The following is a 21471-nucleotide window of genomic DNA, read 5'->3' on the forward strand; positions in this document are numbered from 1 at the left end:
AGAAGAAGATGAAGAATAATTGCAGATTTGCATAAAGTGGAGTCATATTCTCGTCAAAAACATAAATTTGGAATTTCGCCTTTAATTCTCTCGACGAAGCTTGAGATCTGACACAAGAATTGAGTAAGTTTTCCGGCGCCTTCGACCAGATTTGAAGCTTTCCGGAATCGACCGGTTATTGGAGATTCCATCTTCTTTGGCTTCCCACGTGTCATCCAACTTGTTTTCTCTTTCTGTTATGTGTCATATGTGCTGTCGACTCCTTTTTCTTTAGTGTTAGATTTCCTTAATTAGACTTTTGGGCTTTCAATATGTTTTAGTGGATATGTTTACTTTAATAGATGTGTACAATATTTGGCTTATTACAATTGGCTTGGTTCGATTGTTCTATGAATGAATAACATACTTGTAAAAAAAAAAGAGTTAAAGTACAATAAAAATAACATGGATCGATACTCAGCTGATATTGTGTTGCCCATGAAATGTAACATCTACACTTTTCCCCAATTGATCCAAAAAAGCCTTCGGATTGAACGTGGACGTTGTTGTCGTATCTATATAAAATTCGATAAATCGGTGATACTCAATTAAATTATTACATGTATGGATACTTATGAATACGTCGGTGATAGTGATAATCTAATTATGATTATATTAAGTGACACTGAGTCGATCATTACAATAATATCTCGTGTACAACGTTTCGCTAAAAAAAGCCAAATATAGATTGCACATTTGCCACCCACTACTTCGAAATCTCTCACAAAACCACATAAATATTGCTAAATAATAACCAGGGTGCTTGGAAAAAGCATTAAAATAACAATAACCAAATCGAATCCTATACCTTACAGTTACATATTCAAAAGTCAAACAAAAACAATTTAATGAATGAGTAGAGTTTATTTTTTCTTTTTCCCCACGACAAATCCACGTTCGGAATTTTATAATGGCAACTAAACTCAAGTAAAGAAGTAACCCTCGTGTATCTTTCTCTGCCTATATTAGTGTAGGTACCTTTCCCAAAACAAAATACATAAACAAAAGATAGATCTCAAAATATGGATAATCAAAAATGGTGTCTAGGTTTCATATCTCTTGTTTTTTTTCTCTTCATCACTACCTCTTCCGCTGAGCTCCTCATTAAACAGGTTTTTATTATTTTATTAAGCTCTTTTGCGATTGATCAGGTCATGACTCGAACATAGTAGTTTTTAACAGTTAATGAAACAATAAACAGGTCACAGGGGGCAGGGGAATAGAGTCCAACAGTTCTTACAGTCTCACGGCTAATCTTGGTACACTTTCTTGTCTTTCTTTAACCTTTCTTGGTGAAAACTGAAAACCATTTCTTGATTTTCTTGGAATTTTTATCTGTTGACAGGAGTGACAAGAGTGTTGAGGGATGAGCGACCATCGAGTAAGATAGTGACAATAACAAGCTTCTCAGTGATTAAAGGACGAGGAGAACCTTACGAGTCCTCTGTTTTTGAGGCTGCTGGTTACAAATGGTGAAGATCTTACACTCACTCTTTCCTTTTTAAAATTTTTTTCTATATTTTGAGTTTGTTTTTATGGCGAAACCAAAAAAAATCAGGAGATTAGTTTTGTACGTGAATGGTAATCCAAACGACGGTGGAAATGGTTTTATTTCACTTTACGCGAGGATCGAAGAGACAGAGTCTCTTCCACTAGGCTGGGAAGTTAATGTTGATCTCAAACTCTTTGTCCACAATGGGAAGCTAAACAAATATTTGACTGTTACAGGTACTTTTAAATAAAAGTACATATCTTTGCTAAGATTAGGATCTCATAAATGTTAGTCTAATTATTTTAAGATATTTGTGGATTGTAGATGGAACAGTGAAGCGATACAACAGTGCGAAAAAAGAATGGGGATTCGGACAGTTGATTGCTCTTCCTACATTTCACAACACGAACGAAGGGTACATTGAGCAAGACACTGGTTCTTTTGGTGCTGAGATCTTTATCGTTAAGCCGGCCCAACAACAAGAGAAAGTCACATTCATATCAAACCCTCCAAACAATGTTTTCACTTGGAAGATACTTCATTTCTCTAACTTAGAAGATAAGTTCTACTACTCTGATGATTTCCTCGTTGAAGACAGATACTGGTTAGTATTTTTTGGGATTCATATATTTTTGGACTTAAGTTCAAATTAATCTCAATGCTTGCAACTGTTATATGTGAATTCTGAAATGACCGTGCTTAATAACGGTTTTGGTTAATGTTGAATCAGGAGACTAGGATTTAACCCCAAAGGAGATGGAGGAGGAAGACCACATGCACTTCCACTCTTCCTATTTGCTCAAGGCCATAAGGCAAACGCAGTTGCAACTAACACTTGGGGAGCCGTTAATCTACGGTTAAAGAATCAACGAAGCTCCAACCACAGACAAATATATTGTAAGAGAACAACTTATCAAAAATACATGTTTATCCTTATCCCTTTATAAAAAATCAGTTAATGATATGAATTCGTTTTTTTTCTTTTTTCTTTGCAGCTGCAGCTTGGTACCCGATTGGAAGCGGTTATGGTGTGGGAGTGAACAATATCATATTGATAGCAGACTTAAAGGATGCATCGAAAGGATATTTGGTGAATGATGCCATTATCTTTGAAGCTGAGATGGTTAAGGTCTCTGTGACCAACATCGTCTCCGCTTAAACATTGCTACTTCTTTATCATTGGTCAAAATAATCATATGAATAAAGGGACGACGTTTGATGAGTTTGTAATAAGGTGAAGTCGGTGATGCTTGTAATGTAATCAACATTTCTGTTTCGCTGAGTTTTCTTTATCTTTCTGTTTTGTTATCAATGAAATAAAACTCTCTTGGTTTTAAAATATATGAAATATGGAGGTAAGGGAAAGTTTCGTGTGTTTAATTATAAGAATAGACTTGACTATTCGAAAAAGAGAACTTCTTCCTTCTCGTTTGTTTTATTTTAAGATCACACTTTACTTTGACTTACATTACAAAAAAAAAATATATACAAGCAAGTCATATCAAACCAATCAAGCAAAAGAAACACATTAACCATCTGCTGAGTATCCGTGGCGACTGACATCGGCCACTAGTGTCGACCGATACTCAAATTGTGTCGACCAATACAAACCTTTAGTGTCAACCAATACTCTCATCAACCACTCCCAGAACATCGCAATTAGTGTCGACCGACATGTTCCTGGCATCAATCGTCATTGTTTCCCTAACTCTAATTCCATACGCCGCGATCGACCGCAACTCGAATTCCAAAGCCACCACTGGCTCAAGAACAACACAAAAGTGAAGAAAGGCCATGGTAATCACAAAAATCACACAACAAGCAAGAAATCAATCCACCAAATCATAGAAGACTCAAAGATCTCATGCTCAGATAAGTCATGGTCATGCACTCACCTTTTAGGAAGAACATTTTGATTCTAGAAACACGAGAATAACACACAACAATCCCCAACACATCCTCAGCCACAAATCTCCACTCACAAGGAAGAATCTCTCAAGAAAAATCACCAAACTTAACAGAAACTCACTTGGAAACTTTCTCTCTTTTCCCTAACTCTTCAAACGACAAAAGGGACTCCAAAAACCTAAGTGGTGTCAATTTATGCTCCTTAAAAATGAAGCCCTAGGTTTACTTCACCTAAAACAAATCAAACCCGTGATTAAACACTAAACCGACCAATCTGAAATAGATGGTGTCGACCGACACCTACACTGAACCCTCCTTCTTGTTCGTGGGTGTTATAATTCTCCCCACCAACAAGGATTCATCCTCAAATCCTGCAATGCCGTCCATCCGCCGAAGACCTCCGTGCAACCGCCACCATGGCCCCCACGTCCTCCGACCAGACAAGACATCATCGACCAAGGTTTACCGTGCAACCGTCGCAACAGTCTGTGCACCTTTCGACTGAACCTTCAGAGGTCTTCCTCTAGTCAATATACTCCCAACCTAGATGCTATTTTCCAACAATTTAGTGCTTCTCTCGTTTGCGGTTGAAACCGATGATACATATCTGCTCACTATCAGACTATCCGCCTTAAGCTACGACATCCAGGAAGTTACTCACGTCCACTCCCCTCGCTCTCAGGTCGCAACATTTGAGACATACCGGCTCACTACACAGCTATGGTATCCAGGGAGTCTCAAAATCTCGCTCATATTTCGTCACGCTAAAGAGCACCCTTGGATTATCATCCAAAGCTAACATACCATTCCCACCCTCTAGCAACAAAGTCCATCGCGCTATCGGTATCACATGAGTTAGGCCCACACGATCATAGAGCAAACGAGTATGATGCCATCAAGTATATTTCCTGACTAAATCTACCTTAACACTTTTCTTTTATAGAAACTTCTATTTTAGAAATTTCTATTCTTAGAAACTTTCATAGTACATCCTTTCCCATGCCAACGCAAGAATAGATCGCACCCAGATTCCCAATTCTCACACAGAACACACAAGAACAATCTCAGCGAAACCTATAATTTCGATGAGACAAGCCACTTGTCTCCACTTCCAGGAATAAGTTTCACTTAAATCATGTATCTCGAATACCACCTCATCTTCGTACTTAGTCACACAACCAACCACCCCTAAGCGACCAAGCATCAAGAGAGATAGGGTTGAAATACTTCATTATTTCCCTCCAGCCATGGACTTCACCTCACCAACAATCAAAACGACAACTGGGCCAAGGTCAGACAAGCTAAAGCCTCGACATGGTTCTTGAAACACTTTTTGAACCTTGTATTAATCCTCGCCTCTTGCTCCCAAGTCTGCTCGTCCATACCATCATTGTTCCACAAGACTGTCATCAAAAGAATCTTCTTCTGCCAAAATTCCTTAAACCTCCTCTAGCCACTCACCTTCCCTTTCTCGCGTCGGACCATGCACCTTTGCATGTTCATCGACTTATCATCAATAGATTTTCTATATTTTATGACACAATATAAGAGCTGAAATCGTGATGTAGTGAACACTTGTCGCCATCTATCTGCAAGACACTTCGATATCTTATATCACAAGTAAAGGGGTTGCAAAAGAACTGATTGTGATGGCGATGTAACATATGATGGTAGAGACGTATATCTTCCTCGACTCCGTCAACCATGACAACCCTGTCAACCCATCCCATTAATCCAAGAAACTCTCCTTCAAGAGCTCCAACTGTCCTTTAGTGAACTGTCTCTCAAAAGTCAAAACGTCATAGAGATTGGTCTATCTCGACCCTATCTCACGGTACATGAACCATGGGCATTCCTCGTCGAATTATGGAGATAATGACTAGTGACGTAACATATTATGCAATCACATGATCGAGCCTAGCCACATTTTTTTTTCCAAACATATTTTTTTAAATACTTAATTCGTGGTTTGTATTATAACTCAAGTTCAAATTTGAAAATATATCTCTGGGAGTTATAGACGAGGGGAAAAATATATAAATGACAACTAGCATTGTTAACGAATTAAATCGGTACTCAGTATAGTATATATTATTGACGGGGCATCTCTACATTTTGAATCATTTGAAGAAAGAAGAACAACTTGGGAGAATGATATGTAAACAAAACAAAAACCTTATATGCAACGATTCCAATGTATGTATATAGTCCTAATTAAGAAGCAAAATTTGCAACACCAAAGAGACTAGGAGAGCTACTATGGCCACAACTCGACCCACTGCCACACTCGGGAGAGAAGCACTGAGGTTAGGAGAAGGTCCGGGGACTCCGGCTGCAGGAATAGTAGTAGTTAACGGAGGAGGAGAGGAGGATGAGGTTGGTGGCTCAGAGACTGGTGTGGAGGAGGCAGGGAGGAGGACGTTGAGGTCAAGTTTCTGACCCGCGAGGCAATGGCCGGGAACGCCGCAAAAGAAGAAATGGTGGCCGTGGTTGGTCAGTGTGATTGAGTCGTTTCCGGTGGTGAAGGTGGAGATTGGGTTTGAGCTGTTGCAGCTTCTGTACATTGGGTGCGTCACTCTCATTACGTTGTGGAATTGTGGGTTGTACTCGAACACTGTCAAAATCAAATTAGTTTTCGTTTTATGTATACGTGTGTATATTGTCTTAACGATCAATGACAATATGCTTCATGTCTATGTTTGTATATTCTTATCATATTAATTTATCGATGACTATTCGGCTACGCCTGTCTAATTTAGAGATAGTTAAGTTTGACTCTAGATTGAATTAGTTTACTATAGAAGATAAATCTGATAGAACTGACTTACAAAAGACAAATTCACATTATATCATGGTTCGAAAAATCATTACAAGAAAAAAAAAACCACTTAAGCCTTCTGTAATTAACCATGTATTCTTTTAATAAATTTAACATTTAAAAGGAAAAAAAATCATAACATAGTTTGGCCCGTAAACTTTAATTATAGTTTTTATATCTAAATTTTTCAGTAAGATGTTAATCAAGAACCCTATTTTTAAAGTCAGCTTCAAACTAATATTGTAATAATAACTATTTATACTTTTATATGATGAAATCATGAAAATATCAAAAATGACACTTTTGTATAGAGATATATATGATATTTGTGAGTTAAAAAAGTCATAATGATTAGTGCGTGAGTGGTACTCTTTTAAAATACTTTACACCTAAAGCGTACGCACTAATTAAGATTGCTGGAGGGGCCAATTTCCGAAGTAAGTATTACATTCAAGATCTGCTCATGGTAATGGTAAGAAGATTAAGGAACTCACAAACAGTATCACCAATGTGGAAAGTTTTGGTAGACGCCCAAAGCTTGTAGTCTACGTTGGCTATGGTTGTCCAGCCTGCTGAGTCGCCGACTTTGTATACCGCCGCTCCACTCAGCCGTCCCATCACCACCAAACACACCAAAGCTGAAACTATCATCGCCGCCATCGATCTACTCTCTCTATATCTCTCTCACTATCTTCTTCTTTTTTGGTCGAGAGCCCCCACAAGGTCGTTTCCTTTTAATTTCTCTCTTTGTTTTATTTGTGTGCGTGTATATATATACAAGGAGATATGTGAATGTGAGTGGTACGTGCGTATGTATGAGGAGGTCACTTGATCTTTATTGGTTAGTTGGCTAATTTGGAGAAAGGAGTGTCTAAAAAGCAAAATACCGACAAAGGTTGCTTACTTTACTTGTTTATCTTTTATTAATGTTGGATTTAGTTTCTAATACTGACTTGATATATATATATATATATATATATATTGATAAAGTTGGCTGAAATCGAATATAATTAATAATTGAGTTAAGAGATGGAGTTTTTTTTTTCTTTTTAACTTAAGAAAGGACATGATATATATTCACTTAAGTGGACGGTAAAATCAACCCATGCATATCCACATATTATACAATAATTTTAAGTTGGAAACTATAAATCTTGACATAATTGAAAGCACCAAAGACTTTGATTAGCCTAACCTAAATCCATCTGATCCGTCAATTTTTATAGTTGGATTCTGTGACATGATTGACCTAGAAGAACTATCAATTTTTATAGCTATAAATCTCTCTCTTTTTTTTTTTTTTTTGAATCTCTTGCGAACTTTAAGTTCGAATCTAATCTAATAATGTAGACAATATGGTCAGTCCATTTCGGTTGAAACTCATAAATTTGTTAAGTTCTCCTCAATAACGAAAAAAAAAAACACACACACACAAATAAATAAACATATACAAAACGTAATCGTTATAAGTTGTAAAGTGTGCACACGGTTTAAAGTTTGCAAGGCTTGTAAGGAAAGAATGGTGAGTTAGTTGGTGTGCTAATGTTTTGAATCATCTTTTAATATTTGAACTTCTCAGTTACTCTTCCTCCTACATCTTGGTAACATAGTGTCCTTAATTACCATTCAAATTCTATATACATGTGATACATTATTTTTATTGTTGCCAACTTCATATTAATTATAATATCTTCAGTTTGATCACTGCAGCAAGCATTCAGCCCGGACTGTAACTTCAAAACTAGTGTATCTATTTTTCGGCCCATTAACATTGGTACCATTTGTTCGTAGCTAGACAATCAACAATTGCAAATTTCTACATTGCTATATACATTACCATTTTGAAAAAGAAAATATAACACTTGTCGGAAATGGAACTCAAGGTCGATCGATGACATTAACAAGCTACTTACTGTCACAATAAAACAAACAAAAAAGACTTTACCTATTTACAAACACAGTTTGAGTAACACACTGTAGAATGGTTAAAAACTTTATTTTTCCTCTTTATATTTATGGTTTGTTTATCACCTCTTTTTCACTCTCTTCTGCTTCTACTTTGGTCTTACCGTTACTCTTCTCACCACTCACAAGTACTTGATCATTGTGATCATCCATAAATTTACCCCAGAACCAATGCTTCTTCCACACTCTCTCACTCATCTCCTCAATAGGCACGTTCTTAGTCTCAGGAAGTAGAAACGTCACAAAGAATGACATAACCAAAACCCACGCAGAAAAGAAGATAAATATCCCAAACTTTAAATGGCAAAGCGTCGAGAGAAAAGCTTGAGCGACAATAAACGTGAAGAGCAAGTTAACGCAGACCGCCACACTTTGTCCTGCGGAACGTGTCCCTAAAGGGAATATCTCACTCGGGATCAACCACCCTAACGGTCCCCAAGACCAGGCGAAAGCAGCAACATAAGTGCAGATCATTACCACGACTAGAACTGCGAAACCTCTGGAGATTTTTGTAGAGTGGTCAGTGACTTTGGTACCAAGGACAATAGCGATAACGACTTGAGAAAAAAACATTTGGACGCCAGCTTCAAGGAATAGAACCCGGCGACCAACTTTGTCAACGGAGTAAATTGAGACTAATGTGGAGAGGACGTTGACTGCTCCAGTGACCACTGCAGAGTAAAGAGAAGCGTCACTGCCAAACCCTAATGTGCTGAACAGAACAGGAGCGTAGAACATAATCGCATTGATTCCAGTACATTGTTGGAACATCTGCATTTTACACACACAAGAAAAAAGGATCAGCATCAACAGCAGAATCTTAGTAGATAATTTCTTATTTTGACTTCAAATTCTACAACAAAATCACTTCAATTACGAAAAAGAAGCGATAGTACTGACCGGTAAAGCGAGGGCAACGACAAGCTGAGGACGATTTCTACGTTGGAAAAGGTGTCTGAAAGGGTGTTTAACTTCTTTAGCAAGTCGACTAGCTTCGAGTAGATAAGCAAACTCTGGTTCGACATAATGGGTACCTCGAATACTACGGAGAACGGCTTTACCTTCATCGAGACGACCTCTTTCCACTAAACTGTTCGGTGTTTCGGTCACCAGTAAAGCTCCAACCGTTAGAAGAAGCGCGGGAACTCCCGCCATACCTAACGATAACCTCCATCCCCATCCTCTAATCCTGCAAACATTTCAAATAGTGCTTAGCGGGTTTATTTTAACTCCATTTGGAAATTAAAATCAACTTTATAAAATTAAAATGATTTTTTGTATGGAACTTAAATATGACGAACCTTTTTTTCTAAGAAGTTAAAAATAGTTTTAAATAAACACGGAAGACGAAAGTTTGAAAATAAAGATCAAAATTTGGAATATACTTTAGAAAGTACATGTAGCGAAATCTCTTTTTATACATAAATTAAGGTTGTGTGAAGTGAAAGGGACATTCACGTGGATATTTTCTAATAGAGACATTTCAAAGCAAAAAAAAAAAAGATTAATTATGACAACCATATATTTTATTTGGATTTTTTCCGTGAAAAAATTTCAAACTCTAAGAATTTGACCGATATGTTGGATAAACAACAAAATCACGGAATGACTAAATAATTGTTGACGTAATAAATTGAACCGTATAAAAAAAGTGATAACAATTATAAAACGTTGAAAATCTAATTTTAACTTTTAACGTTGATACCCTAATTTCATTTCCACACATTTCTCTATTATTAATAAAATAAATATTTATCAAGAAAGAGTATTAGGGAAGAGAGATACTTACTTGGCGGTTCCATAGTTAACAAGATTGGCGAAGAGGATACCAAAAGTGATGTTAAGCTGAAAGAGAATATTAAGACCACCACGGATCCTAGTAGGTGCAATCTCCGACAAGAACAATGGAACAGCTTGATTAGCGAACCCAACTCCACAACCAAGCAATATCCGGCCAGCAATAAGCATGTCTAGGTCTTGAGCCCCCGCATTGAGAGCCACACCGATGATGAAGAAAACACCGGCTATGAGCATCGTTGGCCTCCGTCCGAGCTTCCTCGTCGAGTATGAAGCGAAAAGCGTTGAGGTTAGACCGGCTAAGTATAGAGATGATTTGTAAAGTTGTAACCCTTGGTTGTCGTATTTGCAATAGTACTTGTTTTTGTCTACGCCGGCTTCTACACGTCTGTGAACCACCGGAAAAAACTTTTCGAGAAAGTCCGGCATTGTTGTCACCCCGCCTGCGTGTAGCCATATTGATGATGGGAAACCATCTTAATTTTTTTACTGTTTAACCTCATTCAGAACTAAATTAATATTTATATGGGATTAGCCATGTTCAAATTCGATTTTGAGCACAAGTGAAAAATAAAAAAAGGAGTCACACTTATTTTATTTCATATAAAATAAAAATTAAAAAACTAAAACCTATGACAGTTATTTCGTCACTATACTATTAAATCAAGAACGAACTAAATCTCTAATTGCCAGACTTTTGAAAGCTAAGATTTTAGATTATTTTGTTCTTTCGCATTTAACGTTGAACTAGTAAGTGAAATTAAATTTCATTTGTTCTAAAGTATTTCATATTAGTACTTTAATTACAGAAATAATCGCGGCATAGCGCAGATTTTTAATCTAGTACAATATATATATATATATATATATATATATATATATTGAATAGTACACGATAACACATGTTATATTAATACCGGTGACACCAATGTCGTAGCCGAACATGAGGCCTCCGGTAGCCGTCATGATGCAAGAGATGATAACTATAGGAGTTATCTTTGCCTCGAACTCCACTCCGTTCGCCGAAGCAGCAGCAAATCCCCCTCCGGCCATACTGAAGATCTCTCTTCAGAAGCTGAAACTTAAAAAGTTATTTAATTTTCTCTAAAAAGAGTTTTTAAAAAACACTTAATTAAAGAGACCCATTGGGATGTTTGTTTACGTACATAGAAAACGAAGCCGTGAAGCACACAGGGAAATTGTATGTACCCAATGGGATTTTTACACGTCTCTTATTTCACATGCTCTTGATTCATTAAGTCATTGGTCAACAAACGTTTCTGATTATCTCTATCTGCCCTTGTGTGGTGTCACCTTAGTCCTTAGGTTAATATACTATTTTTCTAATTCCTATCAGCATAAGTCATAAGTCTTCTCTTCTTGTTATTATATATCCTCGAATATTATATTTGTAGTCTTGTTAAATTGTAAGGTTCTCTCCTCTCTCTTATCGTATGTATGAGAAGAATTATGTCACTTGAGAGAGGATGATCGAAAAAAATATATATATTAAAGATTGCTTAGTTTTCTTGTTTATTTTATTAGTGTTGGAATTATGATTTTAATTTCTAATAACTACTTGAAAAATTGGAAGACTATAAAAGAATTTATATTGATAAATTTAAGAAATAATAATGGAGAGAAAAAAATGATATTTATTTTTCACGCAAGCTTTTTTTTTTTTGGTCTTAACGTCAACATTAAAATCAACCTAAACCTATATCCAATTACGTACTATATATGAAATTATTGAAATGTAGTGCGGTTATAATCGTAACAAAAATATACTGTTGGAATCGCACCGTACCGTACGGTTCTGTTTCATACGAAATCAAACCTATTTGTCGTGCGGGAACAAAATGGCTAATGTGTTGACTAATATGCACATAATAGTCCAATAAAACATCTGTTTGTGTAATATGAATAAGGAGAACTTGGACTATTAAATATACATCTTCATTATCGCATAGAAAGAACAGAACACTTGTCAGAAATGGTATACTCAACAAAGCCAAAACAAGACTTTACCTATTCACAAACATAGTTCAAAGTAACGAAATTTAGTACATTGTCTTTTCCTTTTCTCTATTTGGTGCGTTTACCAACCTCTTATGCACTCTCTTCTGCTTCTACTTTGGTTATGACTCTTAAACCAATTTAGAGCCGTGTTGAATGATCAAAGCCGTTAGATTTACCATTACTCTTCTCACCACTCACAAACATATGATCCTTGTCATCATCCATGAACCTAGCCCAGAACCAATGCTTCTTCCACACTCTCTCAGTCATCTCCTCGATAGGCACATTCTTAGTCTCAGGAAGTAGAAACATCACAAACACAGACATAATCAGAACCCACGCCGAAAAGAAGATGAATATCCCAAACTTAAAATGGCAAAGCATCGAGAGAAAAGCTTGAGCGATGATGAACGTGAAGAGCAAGTTAACGCAGACCGTCACACTTTGTCCCGCGGAACGTGTCTCTAGAGGGAATGTCTCACTCGGGATTAACCACCCGAGCGGTCCCCAAGACCACGCGAAAGCAGCGACGTAAGTGCAGATCATTACCACCACTAGAATAGCAAATCCTTTGGAGAGATTTGTAGAGTGATCTGTGACTTTGATGCCGAGGATGATGGCGATTACGACTTGAGAGAAGAACATTTGAACCCCAGCTTCAAGGAGTAGAACCCGGCGACCGACTTTGTCAACGGAGTAGATTGAGACTAAAGTAGAGAGCACGTTGACTGCTCCGGTAACCACAGCAGAGTAAAGAGAAGCGTCACTGCCAAACCCTAATGTGTTGAACAGAACAGGTGCGTAGAACATAATCGCGTTGATTCCAGTACATTGTTGGAATATCTGAAAATATAAAAAAAAATACACATCAAATGCAAATTCTACTTTGTAAACTTTTAAAATTGAACACAATGGAATCGAAATTATTGAAACTTGACAAACAATTTAGGGTTTCTTGATCCTAAATTAAGAGCTCTGTTTAACGTCTCCAAATAGGATTCAACTACTAACCTGTAAAGCGACGGCGATAACAAGCTGAGGACGATTTCTACGTTGAAGAAGGTTTCTAAAAGGGTGTTTAACTTCTTTAGCAAGCCGACTAGCTTCAAGTAGATCAGCAAACTCTGGTTCGACATTATCGGTACCTCTAATACGACGGAGTACAGCTTTACCTTCATCGAGACGACCTCTTTCTACTAAACTGTTCGGTGTCTCCGTCACCATTAAAGCTCCAACCGTTAGAAGAAGCGCGGGAATACCAGCCAAACCTAACGACAATCTCCATCCCCATCCTCCTTTAATCCTGCAGAAAATTTCAAAATTTATTTAGCGGACTCAGTTTTAACTCCATTATGGGCCTTTAGGCCTACATATAAGCCCATTAACTACGTGACAGACCACCGTAAGCATTAAAGTCAACGTGGAGAAAAAACAATTGTTAACGACGACTACGTTCAGTGTATAAGACGTAGGCATGTGGATAGAATTTGCTGAAATCGCGGAAGACTTTTTTGATCTACTTATTTTAAATAAATAAAAAATTTGTCGAAATTTATTAAGTTAAAATGCTTTTTTTAATGATAATATTATGAAAAAGGTCTGAAATTTTGAAAATTTTATAAATAAATTATATAAACAAACACGGGAGACAGCCAAAACGTTTGACAAAAAAAAATCAGTAAATTTGGATAACTTTAGAAAGTACATGAAACGAAATCTTCTTTTTTTTTTCTTTAACAACAAATTAAGGTTTGTGTGAAGTGAAAGAGACAAGTCATGAGGATATTTTTTTCAAGAGTGTCATGTTAAAGCAAATTTTTTAAAATTATGACCCACCATATATAAATTTGGATTACGTATTTTTCGTTTAAAAAAATCTCAAACCCTAAGTTTAGTTTCCACACATTTTTTTTCATATTATCAAATAAAAATAGAAAAAAAGTATTAAGGAAGAGATATTTACTTGGCGGTTCCATAGTTGACAAGATTGGCAAAGAGGATACCAATAGTGACGTTAAGCTGAAAGAGAATGTTAAGACCACCACGGATCCTAGTAGGTGCAATCTCCGACAAGAACAAAGGAACGGCTTGATTAGCGAATCCAACTCCACAACCAAGCAATATCCGGCCTGCGATAAGCATGGCTAGGTCTTGAGCCCCAGCGTTGAGAGCCACACCGATGATGAAGAAAACACCGGCTATGAGCATAGTTAGCCTTCGTCCGAGCGTTCTCGTCGTGTATGAAGCGAAGAACGTAGCTGTTAGACCGGCTAAGTATAGAGATGATGTGAAAAGTTGTAGCCCTTGGTTGTCGTATTTGCAGTAGTTGCTTTTGTCGGCTCCGGCTTCTACTCGCCTGTGAACCGCCGGAAAGAACTTTTTGAGAAACTCTGGCATCGATGTCACTCCACCTGCATAGTCATATTGACGATGTAAAATCATTTAATTTTTTTACCGTTTAAGCTGATTTTGAACTTAGAAGATACTCATAGTATACCCAAAAATATTGTTTATTAATGTTGATGTGTCATAACCCATGTTCAAATCCAACATTGAGCATATGTGTTGTGTATGTGACAAAATAAAAAGGAATCAAGATTATGCCAAAAGGCCCAAAACAAAGAGAAAACCTAAAACCTATGACACTAATTTTGTCAATATACTAGTCAAACGAGGACGGTCTAGCTAGCTAGCTAGATCTTTTAGTTGCCAAACTTTTGTAAGCTAAGATTTTAGATTATTTTCTTACTTGAACTAATTAATTAACATTGAGCTAGTTAGTGAATTTTCATTTTGATAAAGTGTTTTTTTCTTTCTATTAGTCCTCCATACGTTAGGTGATATGTTTCTACCAAGAAGTTATTGGTGGTAGTTAAAAACATAAGCAAGGTACTATTTAAAAATCATTACTTGAGAAAACTTGCACTAAAAAAACTTATGTATCCATAAAATTTAAAACTTGCTCTACTTTTTGTGTAGTATAAGATAAAAGGATTGTATTTCTACCTATAGAAAGAGAACTAATTAAGAGATCTGAATATTCTTACCGGAGACACCAACGTCGTAACCAAACATGAGACCGCCGGTAGCAGCCATGATGCAAGAGATGATGACTATAGGAGTTATCTTTGCCTCAAACTCCACTCCGTTCGCCGAAGTCGCAAATCCTCCTCCGGCCATCCTGAGGATCTCTTCAGAAAGCTCAAATCTAAGAAGTTATTTTCTCTTAAAGAGTTCAAAAAGGAAACACTTAGTTAAAGAGACCATTGCGGTGGTACTTCATTATATAGAGAAGATGAGGCAGTGAAGCACAAATAAAAATTGTCTGCAGCCAATGAGATTCTTACACGTCTCTATTTATGTTCACATGCTTCTGAGTCATCAAGTCATCGGTCAACAAACGTTTCTTCTATCTCCTTCTGCTTTATGTGGCGTCTCCTTAGTCCTTAGTTGAATATACAATTTGCCTATCATCATAAGTCATAACGCTTCTCTTTCTTGTTATAATATTATCCTTGAATTTTTTATACTTTTTGTTATGTTAAATTATAAGATTCTCCTCTCTTATTAGAGAGATTGTTACATTTTCTTATATCACTGTCAATGTGTTGTTAAAATCTTGCTACCGGCCTAAGCAAATATCTCGTACATACCTTTTAGAATATGAACGATTTTGGCCGTTACCCTCGTGTGTTCATACAAATTAGCTGACGTCATGTAACGTGTATATCATCTTACTAGTATCTATTGCATTGTTTAAAATTTATGGATGTTATATGTACGTGAAAGGTCTATGGGACCATATAATCGGATTCAGCATTCTATATCAGAAAATTATCGAGATGAAAAGATATATTGTAAGAAGTAGACCGACACTACTCCAACCCACCAACCTCCCTAGTTAAGAATATGGATCCAAATCTTATAAAATAAATATAATGTAGAACCATATTTGCTCACCACTACTCTATGCAATTATTGTTTACTTACTCTTTCGAATGAGATTATTGGGACAAAATTACTACAACTAGTCTAAGCCAAATTGTTTTTATATTATTAATTTGTGTTGTGTTTACCCATGGGTTTCTCATTTGCTGTCACGTTATTTGTATATATCTACCAACTTGTCACTTTTTGCATAGTTCTTTATGGGTCCATATCTTTAAAAGGCAATAACTATCCATGTTTTGGGTTTCTGATAAGACTAATAACCAAATATGCACAGCTATATGCAACAACAACAACAACAACACAAATCTAACCTTTAATTTAAATAATTCATATTGGTTTTCCCTTTTTTTTTAAGTATGATTATTTTATTTCCTTTGTGACATTTGGTAATTGGAGTTTTAAACGGATATCGGTATTTAAGTACAAATTCAAAATTGAATATTAGTTGTTGTGTGTATAAATTTTATTGTTGAAATATCAAACCACGGAAATCATTGGTTTAGACATGGATGTTAAGTAAACTATATCCACTTGACATATATACAGGTGAAATTAATTACGTAACAAAAATCCTATTTGGACCAAAAAGTGTGTGTGTGCGTTTACTTTTCAAACATCATTATCTTCTAAGAAGAGTTTGTAAGAGTTGGAGTCAACGATTCAAATTTGACAAATATCAAATGAAAGAAACAACGAGTAATAAAACGTGACGATGAATAAATTAGGAAAAGAAAATTACGAAATGCTTTGCTTGTGTGCGTCTTATTATTATCCTGTTAACCAAAAAAAAAAAAAAACTAAATACTCAAATATCTGTGACGCTATATTATTATCCTGTTAACAAAATGTCAAAAATAGAAGAAAAAACTGCTGCATAGCATCAAAGACACAACGACATCAAAATTTAACTTTTTTTGTTTTTTGTAGACTCACAGAAACCCAATTATCTAAAACCAAAATCGTATAAACCGATCTCTATACGTAATTTGTTAAACTGAACAAACTAAAAGTGAATTGAAATCTGACAAAACAGAACTTCTTAAGAACAGCAGTCTTCGTATGTATCTTTCCTTATTAACTGGTCTAGTCAAAGCTCGAACCGAATCTCTCTATCTAATTACACTGGTCCGTACGTAATACGTATGAAATGCAGTTAATGGTGTTCAAACAAAAACACATTTGACAATAGCGGTCAACTAAAACAATCCCGTCGAAGTATTTTTTAGATATTCCAACAAAAAACGACACAAACTAACAAAAGTCTTCTTCACTCCCAGAAATTTCATAAAGACAATAACAACTAGGCTGGCGCACTCTAAAAAACCCAACAAAGTGACTACGAATATTCAAAAAAGCTAACATTCAGAAGATGACAAAAGAAAAGAAAAAAACCCTCCACCATCAAAACCTTATCTCACCTAAGATATGGTAGCCAAAAAGTCGAGATTGAAGCCAGGAACCCGATGAAATAGTTAAACAAGTGAGAACAAAGAGTTGGGTTATTGAGACCGAAGTGTTTCTCTTCTCCTAGTCGGGAAGAATTTGCTCGTTGTCTGCATCTCCTTCTGTCTCAATTGTAGGCTTTGAAGGTCCAGATCCGGGAGCTTGCTTCTTCTTGATACCACTCACTATATCATCGATCCTCAGAAGCATACACGCAGCTTCTATCGCTGTCTTGAATGTTTGCGCCTTCACATTGTATGAGTCCCATATCTGTCAAAGTTTTAAAAGGTTAGAGTCATACTCTTGAGTTACATTGGTTTCATGTTAGTGAGAATCACACCAATGGTAATGGGGTTTTAACAATCTACCTTGCACTCTTTCATATCAGCTATTAAACCAGAGTTCCCATCAATACCGGTCCACGCATTTTCCCCATTTGCGTGCTGCACCAAAACCGACAATTGAAGCATTGAGAAAAGAGTTGGTATATAAACTAAAAGAAATGGTAAAGAGAAAGCAGTCGGGGTTGGTAGTGCAGGACATTACCTTTCCTTGTAATGCAGTCATAGTACGGATCACGTTAACCCCACAGTTTTGAGCCAGGGTTCGTGGAATAGCCTCGAAAGCAATGGCAGCTGCTTCATATGGCCACTGATTATATAAGATTCAGAAAAAAAAAAATATCAGTGTGGGAAAAGCATACTTGGCTTCAAAGCTCGATATAGCTTTGCAACATAAAAAAAACCACGCAATTTTCTGCACGGAAACAAAATGTAATAGAAGCAAGCCAACCTTCTCTATGCCTTCGATTGTTGCACTCTTCTGTTTTAATGTGGCAGAGACGGTTAATTCTGTGGCTCCTCCACCAGGAACGAGCTTTGGGTTTTTGATAATGTTTCTTGCAACAGACATGGCATCCTGTAGGAACAATCTCTCAGGCATAAAAGATAATGAATGATTAAGACATAAGGGTTTGTAAATAAACTCTAACGAACCTGTAAATTTCTTTCCACTTCATTGATGAAATCTTTACTTGGTCCCCTTAAGAGTACAGTACACGCTTTGGGTTCTTTGCATTCAACAATGAAAGAAAAGAAATCATCTCCTATTTTCTTCACCTCAAACAAGCCAGCCCCAGTACCAATATCAGACTCCTGCAGTTCGTCGGGTCTGTTCACAATTACTGCTCCACAAGCCTTGGCGATTCTGTTGTTGTCAGTTTTTCTCAACCTTCGGATTGCACTAACCCCAGCTTTACTGAAATAGTGACAGGCCAAGTCACTAAGACCCTTCTCTGTGATAACTAAATCAGGTTTGAACTTAAGTATTTGCACGCAAATGTTCTCGATGTATTCCTCTTCCAGCTTCAACAACACTTCCCAGTCTTCTTCTCTGACCAACTCAGCATTGGTTTGATTTTCACCTTTCTTGTACTCAAGGGGACAGTCAAGAAGAATGATACGTGGGTTAACTATCTTTCTCTTCATTTTACCAGGAGCAACAACATCTTTGTTAAACATAACTCCTTTAAGAACCTCAGAGTCCTCAAACTGACCACCAGGAACCTTCTCAATCTTGATGTACTTTTTAATATCTACCTCCCTCAAACCTTGCCCAAGATCAACACCAACAGTAGTGGTGGCATCAATGGCCAAATCCTAAAAGAACACATAAAGCCATATTAATACATGTGAGTATGGTATTCGACAACAATTATAGTTCTAGAGAAAACTATGTCAAGATGAATACTGAATGTCCACCAACAATATGTGAGACGTAAATGGTATCTGATATAAAACTTCATCCTATAAATATTTCAACAAACAGGCACCATAAAATGACTGGCTAAAGTAAGCAGTCATCAATTTAAAAAATTTCATCTATGGACAAGGTTACAGATTACATTCCAAAAGTCACATTTAGATGTATCTATGCCTACTTTCCTAGACGTGTCCAATATATAGTAAGGAGTATAAAAACCTCGGGAGTTAATGCAAAAGTCAGAGGCTACAGTAATTAAGGTACTTACAGCAATTAGATCTCCAAATTGGCTGGTGAACTTTGTCCCTATGCAGCTCTTGACTAACCCTAGCACTGAAGAACCTGCAACTCGCACGTTTCTTCCATCAGTACAAAAGTAAATGAAAAGCCAACATCAGAAAACCAAAGTAGCTGGAACTTGAATCCAAATGAGCAAACACAAGGTAGAAATGGACTTACGGTCATTGATATCAATTGACATAGCAATTTTGTCAAGAACAGCAATAGAATCTTCGAGAGCCTTAATGTAAGCTGCAGAGAAGAATGCATTCACTAAGATGACAACAAGATGAGTAACATAACAGCAACAAGCAATCCATAGTGCTAGCATACCTCGGCATATGACTGTGGGATGGTAATTCTTTTCAATAAATGCTTCTGCAACGTGAAGCATTTCTCCAGCTGTTGAAGGGAAAAAAACACAGGAACGAGGACTTTAAGAACCCATGCTTATGAACAGATCTTCATCCTGATTTTCTTAATCCCACAATAAAAAAAAAACACTGCAGCACCTACCTAGAACGATAACTGATGTTGTCCCATCACCAACTTCTTCGTCTTGCGTACGGCTCAACTCAATCATTGACTACAATCACCAGAATTAAAAAAGAAATGGATCAGTAAACCATTTTAACAGGAATATAAAAAGAACAATAGATAGAGAGAGAGGACAGAAGTTAAAGAAACCTTAGCTGCAGGATGAGCAACATCTAGCTCACGAAGAATAGCATTTCCATCATTGGTAACAACAATCCCTGTCAAGATTTAAGAAGAAACAATAAGACGAAGGTTCAGAAAAACTAAAACCCCCAACTCAAACAGAAACAACATGTATTTTTTAGGGTTTATATAAATCTAACACAAAAGTGTACAATAACAACTTCAACTAATAAAAACTACATGAGAACAATATCTCCAGAGCTAAAAACACTTAAACCTAATCTCTTCCTTAGTGAGATCTACAACACATACAGAGAACAGAAAAACCCTAAAAAATGAGAATTAAAAATACAAGGTTAAAAAAAAACTACCTCCACCAGCATCAAGAAGCATCTTCAACATAGAACGAGGACCCAAGGTCGTACGAATGATATCAGCCACAGCCTATTTAACAACAAAACTACAATGATCGGAACCAGAGACACAGTAGCGAGAGAAGGCGAGCATCACAATAGGAAGGGATTAAATTACCTTGGAAGCTTGGATATTACCATGATGAACCTTTCTTCCAGATTCACGCTTTAACGAATCGCCTGAACCATTTTAAGGAGTTAAATCTCGTTACCAAAACTTAAACATCGCAGTAAGAGGAAATGAGATCTGGAGAAAGAGATCCTTACTGAGTACGAGGACCGGTGCTTGCATATTTGCGATCTGAGGTTTCTAGAGTGAAGAGAAGCTTCAAGAGAGAGAGAGAGAGAGAGACGGCGAGTGAGTTGCGGTTTCAAAGAGCGGCAACTGGGGAAGAAGACTGCTCTGATTCCTTCTTTCTCTCCCTTTCTGTTTTTTTATTCCTTTTTCCTTATTAGGTTGAAAAGCCCAATTTAAAAGCCCATTAATATATCTGTTGAAGCCCCATAAGCCTTTTTCTTCTTTCAATAGATTTGATCATCAAAACAATATTTTCCTAAACCAACAAGACTTTTTTAATCACTTTAACTGTGATCAGTGATGACTGATGATGCATGAAAAAGTGAAGCGAAATTGAGATAAAAACGTTATTTAAAGGTTTAGTGTGATTTACTTTTTATTACTACTATTGGTTATGGTTTTTTTCCGAATATGAAAAAGACATTAACAAAAAAACATGGCGACTCAAGAGGTGATTTTACGGTTACCTTTTTGTCATCTTTTCTGGAAGATTCCAACGGTTTTTCTTGCCGTAGTGGGGTGGTTTCTCAAATCCCACGATCGAGCGGTTGTCCCTGGCAAAGACGATAACACTTTGCACGAAGTAGCAGTTCCACATCAATGGAGTTATCTATTTATACGGGATCGA

At 36.7% G+C, this 21471-nt stretch overlaps 5 protein-coding genes across 10 annotated transcripts; 1 reads left to right on the top strand and 4 right to left on the bottom strand.

Annotated features, from left to right (window-relative positions):
* The first annotated feature begins 886 nt into the window (after window positions 1-886).
* LOC104736662 (uncharacterized) lies at window positions 887-2872 on the top strand. The gene is made up of 7 exons (XM_010456678.3): window positions 887-1151; window positions 1241-1298; window positions 1385-1511; window positions 1598-1767; window positions 1856-2135; window positions 2262-2428; window positions 2527-2872. Exons 1-7 carry the CDS (start codon window positions 1062-1064, stop codon window positions 2688-2690), a joined length of 1056 nt encoding a protein of 351 aa, XP_010454980.2. The 5' UTR covers window positions 887-1061; the 3' UTR covers window positions 2691-2872.
* Window positions 2873-5492: 2620 nt separating this feature from the next.
* On the bottom strand, window positions 5493-7038 carry LOC104736663 (mavicyanin). The gene is made up of 2 exons (XM_010456679.3): window positions 6752-7038; window positions 5493-6053 (listed from the first exon to the last, which is right to left on the bottom strand). The coding sequence occupies exons 1-2, from the start codon at window positions 6915-6917 to the stop codon at window positions 5650-5652; spliced, it is 570 nt and encodes a 189-aa protein (XP_010454981.2). The 5' UTR covers window positions 6918-7038; the 3' UTR covers window positions 5493-5649.
* A 1058-nt stretch (window positions 7039-8096) lies between these two features.
* On the bottom strand, window positions 8097-11325 carry LOC104736664 (sugar transport protein 13-like). Of its 6 annotated transcripts, none has more exons than XM_087481816.1 (6): window positions 11186-11325; window positions 10937-11094; window positions 10012-10462; window positions 9257-9411; window positions 9123-9177; window positions 8097-8993 (listed from the first exon to the last, which is right to left on the bottom strand). In XM_087481816.1, exons 2-6 carry the CDS (start codon window positions 11070-11072, stop codon window positions 8927-8929), a joined length of 864 nt encoding a protein of 287 aa, XP_087337942.1. In that variant the 5' UTR covers window positions 11073-11094; window positions 11186-11325; the 3' UTR covers window positions 8097-8926. The 6 variants fall into 6 exon arrangements, with proteins under 6 accessions (XP_087337942.1, XP_087337944.1, XP_087337940.1 ...); XM_087481818.1 differs by having other exon boundaries at window positions 9284-9411; window positions 11186-11310; XM_087481814.1 differs by having other exon boundaries at window positions 9123-9411; window positions 11186-11323.
* Window positions 11326-11959: 634 nt separating this feature from the next.
* On the bottom strand, window positions 11960-15513 carry LOC104736665 (sugar transport protein 13). The gene is made up of 4 exons (XM_010456685.3): window positions 15086-15513; window positions 14002-14449; window positions 13050-13341; window positions 11960-12881 (listed from the first exon to the last, which is right to left on the bottom strand). The coding sequence occupies exons 1-4, from the start codon at window positions 15216-15218 to the stop codon at window positions 12177-12179; spliced, it is 1578 nt and encodes a 525-aa protein (XP_010454987.1). The 5' UTR covers window positions 15219-15513; the 3' UTR covers window positions 11960-12176.
* A 1633-nt stretch (window positions 15514-17146) lies between these two features.
* Window positions 17147-21064, bottom strand: LOC104736666 (T-complex protein 1 subunit gamma). Its single transcript, XM_010456687.3, has 13 exons — window positions 20813-21064; window positions 20664-20725; window positions 20504-20576; window positions 20160-20227; window positions 19989-20058; window positions 19806-19874; window positions 19653-19724; window positions 19462-19535; window positions 18428-19090; window positions 18225-18350; window positions 17979-18083; window positions 17801-17875; window positions 17147-17702 (listed from the first exon to the last, which is right to left on the bottom strand). The coding sequence occupies exons 1-13, from the start codon at window positions 20835-20837 to the stop codon at window positions 17517-17519; spliced, it is 1668 nt and encodes a 555-aa protein (XP_010454989.1). The 5' UTR covers window positions 20838-21064; the 3' UTR covers window positions 17147-17516.
* Between the last annotated feature and the right edge of the window lie 407 nt (window positions 21065-21471).

Source organism: Camelina sativa, chromosome 13 (assembly GCF_030686135.1).
Source record: "Camelina sativa cultivar CO46 ecotype springtype chromosome 13, ASM3068613v1".
NCBI lineage: Eukaryota > Viridiplantae > Streptophyta > Magnoliopsida > Brassicales > Brassicaceae > Camelina > Camelina sativa.